Source organism: Apteryx rowi, unplaced genomic scaffold (genome assembly GCF_003343035.1).
Source record: "Apteryx rowi isolate R43461 unplaced genomic scaffold, aptRow1 scaffold_169, whole genome shotgun sequence".
In the NCBI taxonomy this organism is placed as follows: Eukaryota; Metazoa; Chordata; class Aves; order Apterygiformes; family Apterygidae; genus Apteryx; species Apteryx rowi.
The window spans coordinates 832325-854793 of NW_020447963.1; the positions used below are offsets into that span (position 1 = coordinate 832325).

At 36.2% G+C, this 22469-nt stretch overlaps 1 protein-coding gene across 4 annotated transcripts in view; it reads right to left on the reverse strand.

The window, feature by feature from the left end:
• LIN9 (lin-9 DREAM MuvB core complex component) overlaps window positions 1–19244 on the reverse strand; it is a 31391-nt gene extending 12147 nt beyond the window's left edge. Inside the window, exons 1-10 of one of the 4 annotated variants that reach the window (XM_026060438.1) lie at window positions 19189–19244; window positions 17766–17798; window positions 16632–16726; window positions 12661–12775; window positions 10580–10713; window positions 7377–7502; window positions 2895–3052; window positions 1673–1806; window positions 383–502; window positions 101–202 (exon numbers count right to left, since the gene is read on the reverse strand). In XM_026060438.1, coding sequence (XP_025916223.1) covers window positions 101–202; window positions 383–502; window positions 1673–1806; window positions 2895–3052; window positions 7377–7502; window positions 10580–10698 — 759 coding nt within the window. In that variant the 5' untranslated portion in view covers window positions 10699–10713; window positions 12661–12775; window positions 16632–16726; window positions 17766–17798; window positions 19189–19244. Of the gene's footprint in view, window positions 1–100; window positions 203–382; window positions 503–1672; window positions 1807–2894; window positions 3053–7376; window positions 7503–10579; window positions 10714–11572; window positions 11654–12660; window positions 12776–16631; window positions 16727–17765; window positions 17799–19188 lie in introns of those variants that run through there. The other 3 variants (XM_026060436.1, XM_026060437.1, XM_026060439.1) reach the window with 3 other exon arrangements.
• Window positions 19245–22469: the final 3225 nt, after the last annotated feature.

Here is a 22469-nt window from a genome sequence, read left to right on the forward strand (position 1 = left end):
AAACCTCTCATAAATCAACAGGTCATTTAACTACAGAAGAATTGACAGAATAAATATAAAAGAACAATACACAAAATTAAGAGTTGTAGTTGACACTTACCACTTGAATTAGGAATTCTACTGGAAAGCCACCTAGTGTTTCACTATCTGTGCCTGAAATTTTGCTTTTCCATGAAGATTGTCCTAATAAAGGATCGCTGTCCTATACAAGAAAGAACGATTTATTTAATAGCTTATTTCTAAAGGGTTTTGCTCTAATTTTTATCTTACTGAATAACTGCAGAAAATTAATCTCAAAACTGTGTAAGGTAACAGCTTCAACACGTATCATAAAATGTTTCACCGAGTAATATTACAAAATTAGACAAAATAAATAACTTACTGTAATTGGAGACTGGAGTGACGGTGTATAATGCAATCGGGGAGGGGTCATAAAGAACCTAGAAGGCCGTTGTTTCTGTCCAAAGGCAGCAATTGGCATGGTTTCATGGGGCTCGTTGCTCTTTAAGACAGGAAAAGGAAAAAACATACTTCAGGTGTCAGTCTAATTAAAAGTTTAAGCGCCTTTGGAATACATATTTATTTCTAGGCTAACCCTCCCCCTCCACGCCTCCAAACCCAAACAACATTAGAAGAGTAACGGCCTACTAGCTTAGAGCAATGCAGAACTTTCTGAAAGACTACATTTTAAGACTTCCTTTCCAATTTTCATTTGCTTTGAGGCCAGCATGAGCTTCAAAAATCACGTTCCATTGCTGCAGTTTGCAAAGCGTTACAGCACAACATCCAAAAAACTGCAAGAATGTTTCCAAAACTTGTACTGGAAGGTTGTACAGGAGTTTGGCAGAGCTCCAAACTTGAATCAAAAAAGAGGTTAGTTCTTAGACATGTTACGAGCCCTTAGTAGATTCAATACTACACGAGATACAAAAGAACACATGCCCCTCTAAAAAGTTCGCTATCTAAAGCAAACTGTTCATCAGGAACAATTCCTGGAGATCATAAACTGGTACACAAGCATATCAAATAGGAAATAAACCCAAATTATTATCTGACCAAGAAGATTTCCTTACAGGTAGTTTCACTACCATAAAAAGATTCAAAATGAGATTCATTCAACTCATAATGCTTCCAGCTATCACAGGCTTTTCCAGACTTTGGCAAATTACAAAGGGACAGGCTTGTTTGAACATTTTCCACAAATCCTGCCAGAATCCAACTGTAGAATTTCCTTTGGGATCTTACAGTAGTCATTATATCTCTTTATATTAAACTCAAGCTATTATAATAACCTATAATAGTAGCTCCAGTAAACTATTCCAGCCTGAGTGATTATATTGTTATCAAAAAAGATTATCCTGTTACGTAAAACCATAAACAGTGGATGCTCATTCCCCCGGGAAACTACAAATTGAAAGCAGGGGGCTAAAACTAGTAAGTCAAATGCAGCCCTCAGATGCATCTCCCTGAAGAGTTACATAGAGCTTCATAAATACATGCACTCATCTACAAAGGTAAATGTAACATATATCTGTTATTCTTACTTCTACTTTATGACAACACACCCAGACTTTATTCTGAATCATCTTCTCTTTGACTAAAGCATACAACTGCAGATTTTTGTTTTGTTTTGCATTCCAGCTATTTTAAGAAATGGGTTATTAATACTTACAAGAACTTCATAATCTGGGACTGTATGTGTTCCAAGACCTGCTCTGTCAAAAGTCACTCTGTATGTAGCATTAAGAGTGTCTACAGCGTCTATCTGTCCAGTGAACAGTCCATCATGGACACCCCGCAACCGTGCTAAAAAAAGAAAAAAGCCCCAAATATTACAATGTCTTGTCACCAATGAGGAAAATAGATTTCTCTTCCAAGTAAGCCTGGCACCATCCAATAGAAGAAAATATATCTTAAATGAAAAACATTGTAAACCCAGAAAAAGAACTGTATGTAACAGAAATACAACCCAATTTTTGACAAATTTATTTTTGCAAGTCAAGTACTTCCTAAACCTAATCCTTTGCACTACACTTATGTCTAAACAAAATACTATTTAATATCCAATAGCTTCTGACAGTCAGACTTTGTGGACAAAATCAATTTACGTGTGCTTTTGTGCACCAGTTCTCTTTGATCACTACCACTGATGACTGCATGTTCAATAAAAGACAGTGAAGAAAGCAGCTCAAAGATACTGCTGTAGAAGTGTGAGGAGATGACGTAAATGTGTGAGAGACTGCATGCTTGCTCTTCAGGGAAATTTCAGACAGTGACGCTGAAGAACTCAAAAAGCAATGAACAGTAATGGCTTGAGCAGGAGATACTGCGCATAGTGAAAAACATCTAGATCACAAGCAGAGAGGATCAGGTGAATTCAAGATTTTAAAAAATTAAATACAACTTATGGAATATTTTTAACAATATTCCTTCCTCAATTATGTGCAAGTTTTTGAATAAGATAATGTCATGTTTCATATACATGTCCAAATATTCTGCCATATCCATTCTACATCYGTTTCAAAAGAGGTATTTTTATATTTATGGAAAACTAAAGCTTAAGTTTTATGTTAGTTTGGATTTTAAACTTTCAGACAGCACTCAGCTGCCTGTATTTGAGAATCTCGCTCTCCAAAATCTTTTAGATATATTAGATTTTTTAAAGAATAAATCTACAATTGGAACAGCAGCAATAATAAACCACATTAAATTTGTATCTCTGAATCGTGTCACTATTTGAAAAATATTAGCTAACCCATGCAAGTACTTCCTCAATAAGCTAACAATAAAAACATACAGCTTTTAACGTTTAAAGTTTATTTTAACCTATGGCAGTAAGCATATTGTGGTTTACTAAAATCTTTGCAAAACACGTCTTTTTTTTAAGAAGTTACCTGTAACTTTTGTTCCTATGACGAGTGGTAATGGAATTTCTTCTGGAAGATCTTTGAACTGTGAAATATCTGCAACCTTCCGCTGCTGCAAAAGTCTTATTTTCTGCCGTTTCTGTTTTAACGCTGACCTCTCTTCCTCAAAGAATGCAGAGGAACATCTATAACACAATTAAATAAAACTATACTTAAATTCAGTACTGAGAACATACATATATGAAGACACATCAAATAAATAGGCATATTCTACAACACAATGAAAGAAAAAGAAAATAAAAAAGCTTGGGGTGAAGTGTTCAAGAGAGAAGCATTTCAGTGAACAGATTCAGACAGTTTTACTCCCCCAAATTACCATTCCTGAGATAAGTTTTATTTAAAAATAATATTCAGGAATGCTAGCTGTTTGCATGAGTATATTAGAAGAGTACTTTTTTTTTTTTAAAGGACTTTTGCTGCTTATAGGGACCCACCAAAGCTAAAGCAGGTCCCACATCCAGCGTATCCTGAATGTCAGTTCAATGCGTGTGATCAGGGCTTACTGTACGAGGTCCCTGGCTGCCACCACTTATTGACACATAGTAGATCCCTTTTAAATGTGCTTATTAGCAGAACTAAGCCAACTGGTATAAATAGGCATCAGACTCGGAACAGGTTTTTTTTTTATATTTATTTTATTTTATTTTTTTTATTAAAGAGTCTTATACCTAATCTAAGACAGCAGACTTACTCCCAAGGCCCTTACTTGGTTTTACTCATTTTTGCCTTTACTCTACTGAATAGGTTGGATGCATGAGGAAGATACTGAAAGCAAAGAGAGCCAGTAGGACTCTATCCTATCTGTTGTTCCTTATCAGGAAAATAAAAAAAGTTGTTACATCATTCTTGTGTCAATGAAAGAAGTCCTTTAAAAGAGGAATACAGATGCTACTGTAGGTCTCTAATTGCAGAAGCAGTTATTTATCAAATAATTTACTACTTTTGTTAATTGTTTTACTGCAGTTAGGTGCAATTTAAACATTTCCTGTAGAACTCACACAGTTATATATTGAATACTGATCAATTAAAACTGCTATTTTATGAGGTTATTTTAGAAGGCATGCACTGATAATTCCTCTGCTGGTTCCCCTTTCTGTACTGCAGCAAACTATTTATTTTCTATTTTAAAACCCTTCAAGATTTCGCTCACTTATTTATCTCTCATTCAGTATTGAGCAGTCAACTCCTATTTCCAAGCCTGCTTCTACTACTCTCTTATTATATGTTGAAATAAGCACTCTTATGTTTTCTTCTGTATACTCCGCACTTGGAAAGAGTTCCTTAAAACCATTTCAATATTCTTCTCCAAATCTTCTCTGTGTTGTGATGGATATAAGAAGTTGATAACAACTAAGCAGCCAGGGTGCTGAGACCATTTCCTTTTATGCTGATCAGCAGTTTCATAGTCCTTTGTCTATCTGTAAACATCAATCGTTTTCTGTCTTATACATGGTTTACAAGTTATACGGGGCATGGACCATCTTTTTGCTCAGTGTGTAAAGCATTAAAAACAATGAGATCTTAGTCCTAGACATTAAAAAAAAAAAAAGGTACTATAGGAATGAACTGAGGCTGTGATGGATTTCTGTCAGATCAGAGGAGTAGTGCACTGAAGGATCCTTTACTAGGCTTTTAAATCAATATCACTGCAGAAGTTATAACTGCTGTTTGTATCGTGTATAAACCGTATTGCAGATAGAGCAATTGTATGTGTATGTCCCACTCACCAGTTCACCGCTTACTGAAGAGCGGAATGTATTTACCTGGAGTTGTATATTGCTTAAGTGATCCTCACTAGGAATTCAAAAACATCTGGAAAGGGATATGGCAGAGAGGTAGAGAGTGGTTGGGAGATTTATGCAAAATTTGTTTAGAAATTCTTATTTAGATATGTTTTTTGTGTCACATTTACCGCTGGGGGGAAACAAGTGTGAAATAATGCTTGCTATGGGCTGTAAATATGAAATAACAAAATGCAGGTCAGAACTCTTCAATGCCATTGAGGTAAACAACAGGGTGACTATTCACAGTAAGACAAAAAAGGAAAAAACAGACCAAGAATAGACTTTAATATCAGTCCTTCTGACAGGTCCAAGGTCTCGCATCAGGAGCATCAGATACCGTCTGATGTTCTTTGACTCATGGTCTTAAATACAAGTTCAAAGGCTAATGCAGTAATCGCCAAACTTGGAGGTCCCTACAACAGCAAGAACATTTCACTAAAAAGACTCTCTTCAGAATGCAGTGGGTCATGGACATAGAAAGTATTTGCAGTGTGTTTCTAGCTTCTGTTACAGGAAAACTCTAACCCCTCCCCCCAAAATGGAACTAATAAAAGTTGTCCGATCTTTGTGCCATTCTCGTGAAAAAGGAAAGGTGAAAACAGCACTAGATAGATCACATTGTTCAACCTCTTAAAAAGCCTCTATAGAAAAGTAATGAGGTTGCAGGCTAATCGGTTTCTACCTTGGTCATGAGAATTTAAACTAACATATGTCAATCATCATCATCATCATATCATGGCAGGACAAGCATATCTGATTTAATTCATATCCACTGCTATTTCACAACCCCAGAGAAGTTTATATAATAGAGTACACAAGACTAACTATTACCTCTTCCTTTTCTTGGAGCATATCTTTCCCCCAGAGTCTACTGGAATCTTACAAGTTTTGCAGGCTCCCAGGAAGAATACTGTTGTGTCAATCAACCACACTGTTGATGGTGTGATAGGACATTTAATTTAAAGTAGCAGCAGACATAAGAAAATATTACAATATAGTTAAAGCAATATGAAAAAAAAAAAGACAACCATGTGCACAGCTATCACACAGAGATGTTATTATCCTCTGCCATCAACACTGTGGATGCAAAATATTTTATTTTTTCTCCTCCTTCATGTGGAGATATCGGTATTGCTATGGTATTTATCTTACTTGCATATAATAAGGACAGAGAGAAGATGTTTTTAATAGAATGGTAACAACAAAAAATTTTGTTCTAGAGGTAGATGAAAATTGTCTTGAAAAGCATTCAAATGACTTAGAATCATTCAAAATCTGTTGGAACCGAGCCCAAAGGGCACTGAAAAATGTTACTATTTTTTTTTAAATTAAATAAATAAAAAGCAAACAGGAACGCCCGTTTTAAGTTGAAAAAAAAAACCAAAAACAAAACAGACTTCAAACAAAACCTTAACAAAAAAACAAAGACTCAATATTCAGTCAAAAGACTGTACTTTAGAATTCAGATAAAACAACCTCCTGCCTGTTTAGAATTGTGTATCTTTAGGCACAAGTCTCTCTTTTGAAAAAACTAATGATATGATAGTTAAAAAAAAAAAAAGAAAGAGAGAGAGAGAGCACGCACAAGTGGGAGAAATGGTTATATCAATGGTGCAGCACACTGAGGTGAGTTGATCTTTTCTAGTGATACCCACTTTTGGCAAAAGTCAAATGAATAAGCATGAAGACTAAGTGATGACTGAACCTCCAAAGACACTTACTCCCTCTCAGTAGGAAGCACGATGACAGAGGAACTAAAAAGTTATGTTACAGTAAAGTTCAGATGATACTAACACCTTCCCAGAAGGAACTATTTTAAGGAGGCTCTGATGCCATGCCTGGACTGGCAATTTTTCTTTATGAAAATCTGTTTACAGGTACAGAAGATGAAATAGCCTACATCAGACTAAATCTAATCTGACTCAATACAGTAACCTATGAAATGTATTCAGTGCTTTAGTTCTCATATTCAGTATTTAAACTCTAAAAATAACAGAGTTATTTCTGCAATGCTCCTTACACATTTTTCTCCTTGATCTTACAGGACTGTATTGGTTCTGTAAAAAGACTGAATTGAATCAGTGATTTTAGAAGTTAAGAATTCTAAATTGAAGGAAAAACTATGCCCTTGATTCAATTCTGGATTCTTGCCTACAATGTCCAATATTCTATGGATGACTTTCACCTGTCTCCTTTTTGGCAGCCAAGCCAGGAAAAGTTGAGGATCTATAAAATGGTTAAAGATAAATAAACAAATGAGACCATAAGATGCATTTGCTTTCCTGTGTCAAGGGGTAGTTAAATCCAGAAAAAACTTCAGTGGAAAGCTGGCCTGTCTTCCATGCCAGGCAGCACTGTAGCATGGAAGATACTAATATAATTTCAACATATCCTAGCTTGGAGGATCAGTTATCACGAGTGGGAAGAGAACATTTCAAGTAAAGGCTCACGAGAATCATATGGACTGGACATACCCAAATAAGTAATAGCAAGGTGGAAGGGGATTAAGTGCAGAAAACATTTCAAAAACGACAAAAAATTGTTCTGCTCTCAGCTATTATTTTGCTTTACTACTGGCATACAAAGTGATTTTAGTAAGAACAATCCATAAAGTCATAAAACTGTACATGTAGTTATTAGTTGTAAAGGAAAAAAAAAAAATTACCTTCGTGGCTTTCCCATTAGTCGTCTGATTTTTCCCCACTCTACTCTTGTCAATTTTCTAGTTTTCAGATTTGGGAAGGATTCTTTCAGGCATACACAGAAATCATTATCTCCTTCAAATAGTGGTCTGTTAAAACATAATTGGTCCTCTATTAAATACACTTAGTAAACTTTCGTCACAAAGTTCTAAAAAGCATTCATCAGCGTGTAAAAAATATACTAAAAAGGAAAAGTATGGATAAGCCATAAAAACAAGATATTTATATTCAAAGGGAAAACTTAACCTGAAATCAATTCCATTAAAAAACAAAGAAAGTTTCTGGGACTACTGTTGTATTTGAGCCTTACTATCAATCTGTGTGATTTTAAAGTCTATAATGTTTAGCAATTTTCACCTCTCCTGTTAATACACGGAAACACTCATCCTGCTTTGCAATGTATGCAAAGGCACTGTCGTAACCAAATGAAACCTCAGTAAAACCAGTGAAGTGCCATGAAGATACTGCAGCTCACTGAAGGAAACCATAAGGGCGCAGTGAGGTATTAAGAGCAAAGCAAGGGACAATAATCGTATGCAATGTGCCAGCAAGACATAGAAAAAAATTGTACCTTTTTCACCAGTTCATTCAATTATAACCCAGATTCTCAACAAAAGGTTCCAAAAATGCAGTAGATTGAACCAACTTATCATTCTCTATAGTTATACAAGAGAAACTTTTATTATATCATTCCACGACTCCATGAGAAAGTAGAGGATGAGCGTCACAGCAGTGACAGTTCAGAGAACCTACTTATTATGAATTTCTGTTTGATGCTATGACCTGTCTGTATCCTTATGTTTTATGACTGCCCTTTACTTTGTAGTACCACATTCTTCTTGTGCTGAGGAGACAAGGGACCAGCAATGGATATGCCTGTCTAATGGCAGGTTAATCATTAAAGACTACGTGCAACTGAACCAGATCTCACCTGGTGAGAACAAAAGAATAACTGCATCCTAGATAAAGCCACTTTTTTTTCCCCCAAACTCTGCAGGGTGCTAAGGTTTATAGGGGAAACTCCCTGAGCACATAACAAAGGATCTTGGAAACAACATAGCTTTCGACTAGGAGTACGGGGTGGCAGGAGAAAGGGAAGGTTCACAGGGATAAGGAAACTTAGGCAAGAACGGAATAGAATATTTTTGCAGTAGACGGATCTGCGACTGTGGGATGAACTAAAAGGAAACTGCAGAGGAGGAAAACAGAGATTAGGACGGGGTTCAGGAGTTGCTGAGGACCCTGACCAAATGTGCAAAGGATGAACAATGGTGGGCAGGAAACAGGCAAGGAAGTGCATAAAAGAGTTTTGTTTTATCCAGATACGCATAGATATCTTATGTTAGCTACAGTAAAGAACAACTGTCTTTTGGAGAAAGAGACTTGGTAGGTGATTCCTTTTACTATCACTAAATGGGCAAACTGTAAAACTACAGCACCCACAAGACGAGAAGCTCTGGGAACCAGTGTGAGCAAGTTACAACTGCAACTGGATAAGTAGATACCTAGAACCATTGAAGTGTGTCAGATGTCAGAGCAGACTGTACCACGATCTACTCAGGAAAAAGGGGACTTTACAGAAAACAGTCCCATGTATAGCAGTCTAGTGAGAATCTAACCGAAACAACTTCAATAATTTTCTAATAATCACAGATGACAGCTGCAGAGAAAAATATTTTTAAAACTTACAGTAAAATTATAACATTTACATAGATGAAGCCAATTTAAAATAAAACAATTTGATTAAAATATTTTGAGACTTGTAAAGTGAGATTTTTTTCAGCTGATGGAGTTAGCTCTTATTTAAACTTTTTTATGCTTCACATTAAGTCTAGATCACATCATTCAAAACCACATAAATCAAAATTTATCTTTCAAAGTTCTGTAATTTCTTAGTAAACTATTTTATGATATCTTAACATGATCATATCTTACTAGTATTACAAACATACACTTGAAAACTATATCAAAGAATTTTTCAGAATTGTCTACTAAAACTGAATTCTAGTTTACTGACCGACCAAAAGCTATACAGACAATTATTTGGGAATAAACTAAAAATTCTTGGACAGCTGTAAAAATGCTAATTATTGTCACGTATGTCACACATTAAAATTATTACTATGAATAAGTAGTTGTTTTCAGCAAAATCAGAAAAGCATGCAAAGACTACTTCTTTCAAAAGAACTAAATCCTACAAACAAGGAAGTCCAAACAAACTAAAGTGAATATGTAATTCTTCTACTTGTGACAGGCATATCCTAAAATGTGTTTTTTATTGCTAGAACTGCCTGCTCAGTTTAAGGAAAACAGCCCTGATCAAAAAAGAAAAAAAGCCCATAATTATTTTGTTATGAATAAATACTAGAAAAGAGTACTTGTCAACTCTTAAGCCATCCTTTAGAACACTAAATGCTAAAATGTTTCATACATTAGCCAATCAGTGTAGCTTTAAGATTACATGTATTAATAATGATTTTTACATTTTAGAAGTTTTAGTTCTTCATGATTAGGGACTTAATTAAAAATGGTTCTTTTAAATGATTCATCCCACCTTACTAGTGGTATTAACAAAACAAGGGCCAACTATCCTGAAGCACAGATTGCCAAAACAGTCTGGATGGTAGATTAGGTGATACAGGAAGGATGCCAGTATCCAGGGAAGAGGTGAATAGTTACAACCCACAGTTCTGTTAGTGATCACAGCAAAAACAGGGTGATGGGGAAGAAATATCAGAAACCAACATTTACATTTTTTATGTAAGTAATGGCTTATGTAGTAAAGAGTCTCCTTCCCATCTCCAGTGTGCAACATCAATCCAAAGGTTCAAAAAAGTCCAGATGTTCTGATAATTTCATACTTAAAATGTTAAAACATATGAATAAAATCTTGTATCTGGTAGAGGCAGAGGTCAGAGAAAAGAAAACTATTTCCATGAAGGAAAGCATTCCATAGAAGACTAAAGACGATACCCAAGTAGGCTGCTCATCATAAAGAAGAAAAAAAGACAAAAAGAAAAAAAATAAAATAAAATAATTTTGAAGCTCTAAAAGTTTAAGACTAAACCTAAGAGTGTCTAACCAATACATGGAAATTTGCAGCTCGATTTCTGAAAATGCTTGTTTCTATGCTAATAAGTGATAATTACATTAAAAAAATACATACTTATCTATATTTGAATAGAACCATTCATATATGCACCACTTGTGAGCTTTGGGAAGTTTGAGCAGGTTACGAAGCCGTAAACCAATCTTCTGCGATGCTTTCTTGTCTGGTGTCGGCATTGTTGCAGTAAACTTCTATACAGTAAAATAAAGGAATGATTAAACACAGCCCTCTAAGGTTCTTCAATGTTCAAATAATTAAACTTCATTTTCTTGATAAAAATTTGTACATTAATAATTGCTATGTTTTAATCACATACATTGTTTCATGATAATTTTTTTTGTTGCAGATGTATAATAAATCTTACCATGTTATATTAACAATGAAATCAAACAGCAGATGGCAAACTTTAGTGGGATCAGTGCCACAAATTATCTCCATACAAGGCTCTTCTAATAGGAACATTTTCCAACACTGAAACTAAATTATTGGTAACAACAGTACGGGCTCTAAAGCATACACAGACCTTAAAAATTTGAGGCACTACTGAACTTTATCTCAGACTGGCATACATGACATGGAGGCTCAAATGCCAGCAACACCAACTGCCTCATTTGCACTAGTTCTTCTGCTCTTGCTAACTCTTCTTAAACTTAAGATGAAATTAGCACAGTAATGTAATACAGTCAAAGCCTTGAGCAGAGTGTTTCTTTTTTAACAAACTGCAAGAGTACCTAGCACGGACATAAGCAATCAAGTTTTACCTATGTTTGAAAACTATTTTATAAACCGCAGAAAAGACACTGTCTTAGATCCCATGCATAATACATAGAACTGTGTTTAAACAAGACTGAAGAAAGATAATTCCGTAATTTTGTTCCAGGGATGGCTGTCTTAACTGACAAGGAGAAAGTTGCTTACAAAAGATTTCAGCTTTGTGAGAATATTAGTTTAACTGGGTCCCCAAGCCATAACTAGTTGTTATCCTCCCCAAATGCTCAACACAATTTTGACCTTTAGTAGCAGCAATAGGATAAAGCGTAAGGTAGGCACCTTGCTGGCTCCTGCTGGGCTTAACCACTACCTTCTAGACACAGGTCCCCTTTCTTCCACTCGAACTCCAGGAAACAAGGCCTAGCAGGACGGCAAGATCTGTGAGCAACAGCAGCTGGAGTCCCTCACAAATGTTTACCCAGTAATCACAGCATCTCCTGAACCAGACATGTAAGTACAAACCAGCTGGACCTAGAACATTATTCAGGACTTTCTACTGTTAAGAAATCATGGCAATGAATAGAGAGAGATGTCATGGCCCTTATCTCTGACAAAATGGATCCAGAAAAATGGAAATTGCCAAGTCTTCCCCATACTACACTGCACAGTACAGCTGAGAAAGCAAATAAGAGCAGTATTCAAACATATCTACTTCTTCAGTACGGCAAATTCAAAAGTAGTAATGCAAATGCATATCACAGGCTCCAACAGTGACGTACAGAAAAGTGATTTGGATGGCAAAAGGAATAGAGAGCCAATTATCAGAGACTAAGAAATGCTGTCCTGTCTGGCAGAGCAAATAAAGGCTGAGGGAAATTATTGCTGCTATTTTGTGATATAACAAGGAGTAGATACTCAAGGGGAGGAGTAGAAAAAGAAGTCATTTGAATTAGAGAAGAGTATCATTACAGGAATAAGTAGGTATAGCTGGCCACGAATACATTTAGGCTAGGAAACAAGAGCAAGTTCCTAACTACTGGAATATGGCAACGTCTTGTAACAGTCTTCTAAATTAGATAGTCAGTGCAAGAAACCTAGTTAGTTTTTAACTGAAACTAAACAAATTTAGGCAGTTTAGAGGACATGACTGTTTGCAGTAGCAAGATAGTCAACTACTCTGGAATCCTTCCTAGTTCTGTATGCTTATGTCCAGGATCAAAATGAACAGGTACTCTCATAAGCAAGCTGAGGAACCCAGTTGTGAGAAGAAAATATAAATGTATTTTGAAATGTGGCTTATCCCTAGTAACAGCTTTCCTCACAAAAATATTCCTAAATTGATAATGCAACTTGAAAAGCAAATGGATCCTAATTTTCAACTAACACAGATAGGCTTGCTCCCCTTTCTGGTAAAAATATCTGCATACATGTAGGTACCTGTGGAACCATCGCAACCTTCTGATTTCTTTTGGGTGACCTTGTGTTTATTTGTCTGTCATCTTCTTCACAGAAGAGTCGACTCCGTTTTGAATTTCTGAAGGGCTGCATGTATCAAAATTAACAATGAATTACAAAAAACCCTGATTTCTCTGTTCATGCACAGAATTGACAGCGAGAGAAACGGAATGCCTTTTCCTCCCTGGCCACCTATTGGTTTAAGACAGATGGTACACAATAAATAGAGCCTCCTAGCAGTTACAAATCTAAGGGCTGAGAGAAGAGAGGAAGGAATTTAAGATTCCAGGCTTTCCAATGCTAACTATAACCCAGTACTATACTGCTGGCCCAGATCCACAGAAGTATTTAGAACCTAACTCCCACTTGTTTCCAGGGGAGCTAGGTGTCTAAACACTTGTGTATCTAAGCTAAATGTAGTATTTATTTGGGTTATAAGCACATCTGTTAAACAGTTTGTTCTGTTTTTTTTTTTTTTTTTTTTTTTTTTTTTTAAAAAGGTTTATTCAAACTGTGCTTATTTGGGTATGTTCTCAATAGAAAAAAATTAGCTGGATATAAAATTTCTTGCAAGGATCTCTTATGAATCTAAAGTGTTTTATTTTTTTTTTAAACTTGCTGAAAGTGCCTATATTGCAAAATGCTAAGAAGCTAAAGTCCGATGAAACTAAAACTCTAACAAGTTACGGAAAAATATCAGATAAGAGACGAATTTAGAATTTATGCTGATTAAAATTTATTTGTATGCTAAGATGTTATGGCTCAAAGAGAATTAAAAAGCTGACCAAAAATGAAAAATCATATTGCAAATATACAGCATGAAAAAAATCCCTTTCAAATACTTCTGCTTAGTTATACCTCAAGATTTTACCCTATGACTAAAAGCTTGCACAAAGCCTGAGGACAAAACAGCAACCTACGACTGGCTATTAGAGCTGACAGCAAGAAGTCTTCCTTCCATGAACACTGCGGCCCAGCACAGGAGCCAGCCACAACCGAAATCTCTCCTTTGTGGAGCCCCAAGACTGCATCCTGCAGCACTCCTTGTAAGTCAAACTATTTACAAAGGTGACGAAGAAAGGCAGAACAAATGCAGATTTCGCTTCTGTCATTACAGATGGGGGAAAAGCTACTAATTGACATGGGTATGAAATCTATGACACCCACAAAGTGATGAATACTAATGACAAAGAGAAGTCCTTCATAGCAGTTGGAAACAAAATAAATCAACAAAGTGAAATATAACTTCACTAATAAGTATTTACATTTAAGAAAGATATTAAATAAGTTTGTGGCTGATCAAAACATCTAATATGTTTGAAAAAACTAGTCCCTATAGAATTAATTAGTGATAGAAAAAATAAAATCTGTCTATTCCATTTCATGAGACCAGCTGGAACTTTTCTGAGGAAGTGTGTCTTTCTTACTCAACATTATATATATTTATAACCATAACTACACAACAAGTGCGCTGTTAAGTAACAGTGGTGCTGGACACCCAGGTATATTCAAMACACACAAGAAGAAAATGCCCATTCTTTGAAGAGATTACAAACCAGGAAAAAGAGACACACTGAATAGAGGAACTATATATTAGAACGGTAGTCAAATGGTGCCCATACCATATTAACACAGTAACTAGTTTATCATATTAATTGTTCTGGATGTTTTTCTCTCTTCAGCAAGATATAGAGTTCTTTTTTTCCCCATGTTCCAATTCACTACACTGCCTCAAGAGCAAATTTAAATTTCAATTACGGTGTCTTTATGCTCTTTTATACCCTCTCTGATGTCCTGGACAAACCATTATCTTAAAAAGAAAAGGTGAGAATGTTTCTAACTTTTGAGCAAGAAAGCAGATCCACATTCCTGCCTCAACAATAAAGACTCTTATATCGCTAAATTCCCCAAATTTGTTTTTATCACAGCATTCCGCTCACAGGGAAAACAGTCAGGTTCCTACTGAATTTCCATAATTATATCCTAAATTTGATATTTGAGGTGCTGGTTCCAGAATAACTTCTTTCTCCCAAATGCCTACATAGGTCTGCTTGATTTTCTGACACTGTACTAGATGAAGAGCACATGCCAACACAGGAACACAAATGCTCAAACAAACAAGACAAAACTTACATAATTCCTTCAACCTTACGCCGAGGCTATATTACAGGCCAAGAAGACTGATTTATAAGCCTCAACAGAAGCTGCCAAAACCTATTCCAAGGAACTATCCAAACTGTTAAACGGCTTCATCAATTTGGATTGCCTATGCCTTGCACCAGAAAAAAGTAAGAAGTATTGCAAAGAGGCGTCATCCAACTTCGCTAAAAAGGTTGGGCATTTTTGGAAGATTTTTCAATCAGCAGTACAACATACATTCAAAACTTATGGTGTTTAGGAAACTCAAACTAGTATAGAAGACCATGCCACTTATCAGCAGTGGCACACATATCAGTCTATCCTCTGTTCTTTACCCCAGCTTCCCACAGAATACTGAATCAAATTCAGAGTCTCACTACTTATTTTCAATACTTAAAGTCAGCATACTTAAAGTTTTGGCATAAATATTACGGTTAGTGATTTCTATCCTCTGGCACATGCAATCTTCTAAATTACTGCTAGAGCTTTTTTTTGTGAGAAGATGAATTTCCCTAGTGAGCAGTTGGAAACTGTGACTCGAACCCCCACAGAAACTAAGGGCCATCACAAAGATCACTACTGTCTAGAACTGCATTTTGTAGACCTTGTCTTCTCTAGCAAAAGCACTAGCAACATGTGTACCTACATCTGCATGAATCCTACCAAAATAAGGCCCCTTTCTGTGTACATTTCTCTCTACAGGGAGAAGATCACAGAAAAATTACATATGACAGATGTTAGTCACATTGCTTAAAGCGCTACTGGATGCTGCTCAGATATTTTGATTATGTGCAGAGCAGGCAAGTGCAAGAGTTTTCAAACATAACACTTCCCTGAAAATAAACAATGCGCTTACTACAAATAAACAAATAATGATTTGAATACAAAACAGGTGACTAGTTAGAAAGTTGGCTGCAATTACTGTGGAAGAAGGTGGCATCAGAAGAGTGTGGGAGAGAAGGTCTGCATAGCAATCCAGAGTATGCCATCTACCAGGGTGTATTAGAAAAGAACACACAGTATTACACATGCGGACAAACAAGGCACTGGGCGTGATACAGCTGGCAGCATAAACAAAACAAAAATAGTTACGTACAGGCAGAGGAGGTTGAGAATAATGAAGAAAAGCTTGAATGTGATAAGGAAAGAAAGGACAACAGAATGTTTCAAAGAGAGAGAGCGAGAGAGCAATGGTCAAACCAAAGAACAGAAATATGATCTTGGAGGCTGCGGGGTGCCTACTTTTCACTCCCCCGCCCCAGAGCAGTTCTTTAACTTAAGGTCTCCTATGAGCGCTCTCAGAATACTGCAGGACACCTCATTGCCATTCCTTCCCTTTTAATAAAATATTCCCCCCTCAGAAGGCACAAGGATGGAAGTGTATTATGACATTTTTCCTTCCTTTTCCTTATGCATCAATTCTTAGCCAAAATTCGAAATGAGATATTTCATGAGATAGACCAAACAGTTCATAAGAAATGATGATTCCTATATTCATCATGGTAGATACAATACAAATATTCCACACAGCACTTGCTTTACAAAAAAGAGAGAAAATGACTAAGAGCTATCTTGAACAAAGTCATAAATTTAATTTGTTTGTTTCTTCATTTATAAAATATGCCTTCATTTCACACTGGAACTGAGTAGAGTACTTGTGAAGGATATAGTTTAATGCTCTGAAAATGTGAAACTATAAATTTCAGGCAAATTATTCAATACTTAAATTTGGTTCACTTTATGGTATTTTACTCATCCTAAAATTGTGTCTTTTTTTGCTTCTTGAAACATATGTGCTTCTTACCATTTCCACAGCAGAACTGGCATTCTTGCTTTTCCAAATAGGTGTTTTCTGTAGAGAATTGTACTTTTCATTCCATGTACTGGATAAACTTCCCTCTGTTGTGAAGAGTTCATGTCATTAATATTATTTTTGTAAATATAACTACTATCCAAAAGTTAGCATAATACTGTCAAATACTAATATATTTTTGTTACTTGCAATGGTTTCTTTTGAGTCAACTATGAATGGATTTTAGATACCAGTATTTTTATTAAATTGTTCTGAACACTCATAAAAAAAAACTGAAAGAGGCTTTCAGAAAAAGGGAGACCAAGAACAAAGCTTTTTTTCATGACACAAAGTTTAGATTTCATGAAATCCCTCTTTGCTGGAATCTATTACTTCCATTGCCAAGGTGACAAACACCTAGACAGCTGTAGCATGGCTGTAACTGAATCTTGAAGAAGGTAAAGCTCTAGAAGTCCTGGCCTCCTTCTGGCTCTAAAAAATGATTTAAGGGGATGTACTCCAACAGAAAGAAAAAAAAAAATCAAATTTAACTGAACCAAACCTACAATGGTTAAAACACGTTCAGCAGACCATTTCTTCTTTGTTGTTTAATGCAATTTATAAAGAAACTTCTACTATTTGGCAGAGTAAAAGCATTCAAAATTTTTATGTAATATTCATGAAAATAATTTCAAAGAAAGAATATAGGAAACAGATTTTTTAGTTCTCCCTCTACTTGCTGATAGAAGACACAATGAGATTATGAATTTCCTTCCTATTGTAATTTGTCACATGTACAGGTTGCATGAAGAATCGTTCTCCTATCTCATCCTCAAGAAAGGAAAGATTAACTCAATTTTCTCATCAAACCTGACACCTAAGCAGTACTTGAAAAGAAAAAACACATTTCAGAAATGCCACCCAAAAGAACAGTGTCTAAATACACCACAACATATGTGGTTTCAATCTCTGAGCATCAGTCAACTGAAATAACAGATATCCACAAAAAAAAAAAAAATTAACAAAAAACCCTCTTTAATAAATGTTATTTTGTTGAAGCTTTTGAGGCCAGAAACTCAAGTACAAATGAAAGGGATAATTGGACTTTCAGATTTACAACAGTAAATTAAGACATTAGTTTCTTACCTTTCAAGCTCACAAGTGCTTTTGCTGAAGAACCTGTAATATATCAGAAAGTCCACATAAATCATAAGATATTTCAAAATACACAACCTATGCAGAGTCTATGTATTCTTAATTAATTCTTTGGCAGAAAGGACAATTTAATATCAAATCTTTCACAGCTGAATGAATGAACCCTGTACGCTCTCCATGGCAGTAGGTATAGCATTACATGGCTATGACCCAGTAAACCTTGAAAGCGTATTCACTTTCTTTTTTCTGCTTTTAGTTTCACATTCACAAAACCGTTTCAGATCCTGAGCGCTTTTGTTTAATGCAGTCAGCTCCGAACAAGCTTTATTTCCAAACTGCATACTTCCACACAGTTGCTTGTTTGATGCAGTTGCAAATATATTATACAACTTACTATGAAACTGTAATGAGCTCTCTTTTGTGACTGAAACCAATTCAAAGTTCTCCGATATCGCAAATACAGATACTGTATACTGCGTTTGCATAAATACATGGGGTCCCTGCTATCCACCAAAAGTGCAGTCCTGAAAAGTGAAACAGGCATGTGATGGCCAGTGAAGCAATGTTTCTCCCTCAAAGATTAATGTAAGGGATAGTGAGACGTGTGCCAAGATTAACAAGTACACACAATTTAAAAATATGGGGAAGATGGACAGGCAGAAGCAGTATCATGAGGACTGTCAAATGGAGGAAACGCTGGCTTTCCAGAATGGATCGCTATCCTGAAAGATCTCAGGCACGCCATCTATAACACTGAACAACGCCCTCTTTTGCTGTCCCTCTTTCTCAGATAAATCAAGTTCAATGAACTCATTCAAGGGTGAACATGACAACAACGAAAACCTAACGATTCAGCAAGAGGCCGCAAAGCATTATATCGGGGGTTTAGTTTCATAGGTGAAGTGCCCGAGATGCTTTGCTCACCATCGAACTCGGATGCTTCATCTGCGAGACTGCTGATGGGGCAGCAGAGCAGCCTATTAAATGACTGGCAACAGAAACACCGGTTAGAGAGAAGCGATGGATAGCAGTGTTACTGCGCTACCTTCTAGTTTTGTAAAATTAACACTCCAAAACAGCCTTAGCTGCTAAGGTATTGTCTGCATGGGGTAGTTATGAATCAGTAAGTTTCCCCCAAACCACAATCCTCAACACGCATGCCAGAATAAGAGTGCTCATTTATTTTCACTTAACCTGCAACTAAGGTAACATAACCAGAAAAGAGCATCTTTATTCAGGAATATCAGTGTTCAAATAGGAAACTCCTGTCCAGGCATGTCCGTAGTGAAACTAAGCTATTTTAATGTAATAAGTTGCAGGAAATTACCAGAACTTATATTTCTGTAGTCTAAAACATTAGAATATATGTAGGATATTAAAATGACAATGGAGATGTATATAAACTTAATTTTACCTTAAAGGCAACAATATCATGGGTTTTCTTGTCAAGTTCAATTAAATTGATCATAGGTGCTACTTGTAAGAACAGCAAACCTTAAGAAAAATAGAACATTTCACTTGTTCTGTTTAATTTGGCACTACTTTATGTACAGCCAGGGCCACATAAATGGAAGCTAGAATGATCTTCTGAGAAATAATGGGTTAAAATAAAAAACAACCAAGTTTTAATACAGATAAAAGTATTTGAAAAACTATAAAAAATTGCAAAGTGATTCAGGATAGATTAAGTCTATTACAACTATCCTAATTTTTAATTAAAATAATTATTGGTTTACTAGTATCCCAGCCTCACATCAAATACCAGTAATTTTGTATACAACTTTCATTCGGACCAACAAACATATAATCATAGACAGCCTTTTTAACCAGCATTTTAATTATAAACAAAGAGATTAAAGCAAAATATATACACATGCTTGAATGTAAATACCTATTATGACAATGACACAGATTTCATTGCTACAGACATCAAACACATTAAAAGGAACGGATGGAAAGGAAGAAATACAGGGTCTGCGCATCACTTAGGATGTTACAACCAAAATCTGCTTCAAGATTCAGAGGGTCATTGAGGTGACTTTCTTAAAACTAAGAGTAAAAAGCTCGACTTGGGGAAGTACAGCCTAGTCACTACAGCAGTGGCTCAGGAATTACAAGGCCTACTTGCTATTGCAATATATATAGTATACTGGGACCTGCTCTGTCACAGTATTCCGAAGTGAACTGTACAAGCGGCTTAGTCTTGTTTTAGTATCTATTGGGCTCCACTTTTTGTATAGTGTTAGTAAATAAATTACTTCAACACAGTGTTCACACTGGACCAAAAGTTTGAAAAACTGGGAGAAAGTTCAGAGCAGAGCTAGGAGAAAGATTTGAAGATCTAAAAACATGCCTTATTACGAGAAAGTCAAGACACTCCAATCTTGTTCTTCCCAAAGAAGGTCAAGATCTGCATTGATCACAAGTATCTACAAAGGAAGATAATTTAGATAGTAAATAGCTCTGCATCTGTTTTTTTTACAAGGTAGAAGGTAAAACATGATCTAATTGTTTGAAGATGATACTGGCTAAGTTCAGGTTAGCAAGGAATGCAAGAGTTTAACAGTATTTTTTATATTAATTATACTAAGAAAGGGCATGACAAGCTCCCTATCATTCAAAGTCAAATCAAGCTCACATATGCTTTTAAAGAGAAAACTATAGCTGAAACAGGAAATGTGGAACTGATGTACAGAAATTCCACAGATACAAGTACTGTCGCATGCTTAAAGCGGAATGTCAGGTAAGAGGATTATAAGGGCCTTTTCTAGCCTTAAAATCTGTAAAATACATGCAACACGAGCAGTAAAAAAACTGTGTTAGAGATTGTGAGGCATTTACTAGCATGATAAGAGGAAGCCTGTTAGTACCTAGGGGACAGGAATAAGCGTATTTATATGTTTTATAACATTACCAAGGAGTGATTTTCAAGGGGTGCATGTAAAACAACTAAAAAAATTCAGCATTAACATACTGTTCAGTGGGCCAAGTCACGCACAGTGAGGACTACGACTTTCTCAGGCTAGACTAGGCAGAAATCTGCTCTGCTGCAGCTGCCGCTCCTCGCGGGGTGGCGGCTGGACAGCTCCGCTAGTCCTGAACTCCTGCCCCGGCAGCACCGGCGCAGCCTCCAGCACCGCTGCCTCTCCAGCCCCGGTCGCCTTCTCCTAGCGCAGGAGAGTGCTTGTAGAGCCTCACCAGGAAGATGAGCTACAACAACTGCTTTGTGAGCAACACGAACAGACTTGAAAAGAAACGCTGCTATTTCTTTCTCTAAAAAGTATTTCTTATGTGGAGAAAGGCTTTGAGGCGCAGGAAAAATAATTCAAAATCTTTTCTTCTATTCAAAAAAATTAAAGTCACATATAAGTTCAAAAATAAGCATCCATTTCCTCCTCCCCATCTGAAAATACCATAACTGAACAAAAGAGAGATAGTGTTACTGCGGTTCAACATGGGCAGTTATGGATGCCCTGATGTATATTTTCAGTGTTAACATGAAACAAAGCAGTTTAAAATCAAACACAGCTTCTCAACAGCTGATCTTAAAATTTAAACAGGAATACCGACACACACATTATAATTGTGAAAGATTTTTCAGTTTTTTTAAATAAAAAATTTGTAACAACTAATCACAATTTTGAAAATGAAGGTTACAAATAACTAAAGGGGAGTTCCATAGCTACTGACTTTACTAATGTGTGAGCACAAACAGGTGTCATAAGAGCATATCGAAATCAATATAGGAAATTGTATAATTCAGATGAGTAATAATAAAACCTTTCTTCTCCAGATCATTACACTATTTTATCTAAATTCTGCACAGATCATCAGTTACTTTAACACTGGTTGCGCTACACCTCAAAAACATATGTAATTAACTACACGGATGGCTCTAAAATGGCATGACAGAGCAAACTCGTGGAGAAGGAAGGAGAAACATAAGCCTTTATTACATATTGAGTCATTAACCCTGCTAGAGATCACTCATCTGCACAAGCATGGCACAAGTTGCTTTAGCAGAGAGGAAGCATCTCAAATGACTGGCCATTAAAAGGACAGCTAATTCAGGGAAACTTAGAAAGAGAACAGCATGCATCATAGGAAAAACTGAGCGGCAGCATTTAAGCTCCCTCAAAACTTTTGGGCTTGCTGAAGAGTTAAACAAACAAACAGAAAGAGAGAGAACAATAACTTTTAACTTCAAGCATGGATCAGCATTTCCCTTATGTTATGAACCCACTAATGGACTGATATTCATGTAAATCCAAATCCTGATTTAACTACTGGATAGAAGTCGATTTTTTCATTTTTATGATTTCTGCTACAGGACTTGTGCAGACAATAACCAAAATAATGAAATGCTCTTTTTCTAACACTACATTCTCATGATGGACAATATACTAATACTGTAGTAACACTACAGTCTTAAAGGTACGCAGTACAAATGATGCCAGAAGTATTCACTGTGAGTACTCTTTAGCACCCATGAAATTAAGACTGAGTACTGTCTTGTGTGCTGAATCTCATATGGTTCTGCCGACCTTTCGCCTCAAACGTCCAGAGCAGGGCAGTGCTATGGCCATGGCCCCTTTGTGCTTGCAGTGGAAAACCACAGCAGCTAGAGGTGGGCCACATCTCCCCTCCATCTACTGAGTGAAGCGTCAGAGCAGAGCAACTGGTTATGCAAGGGGA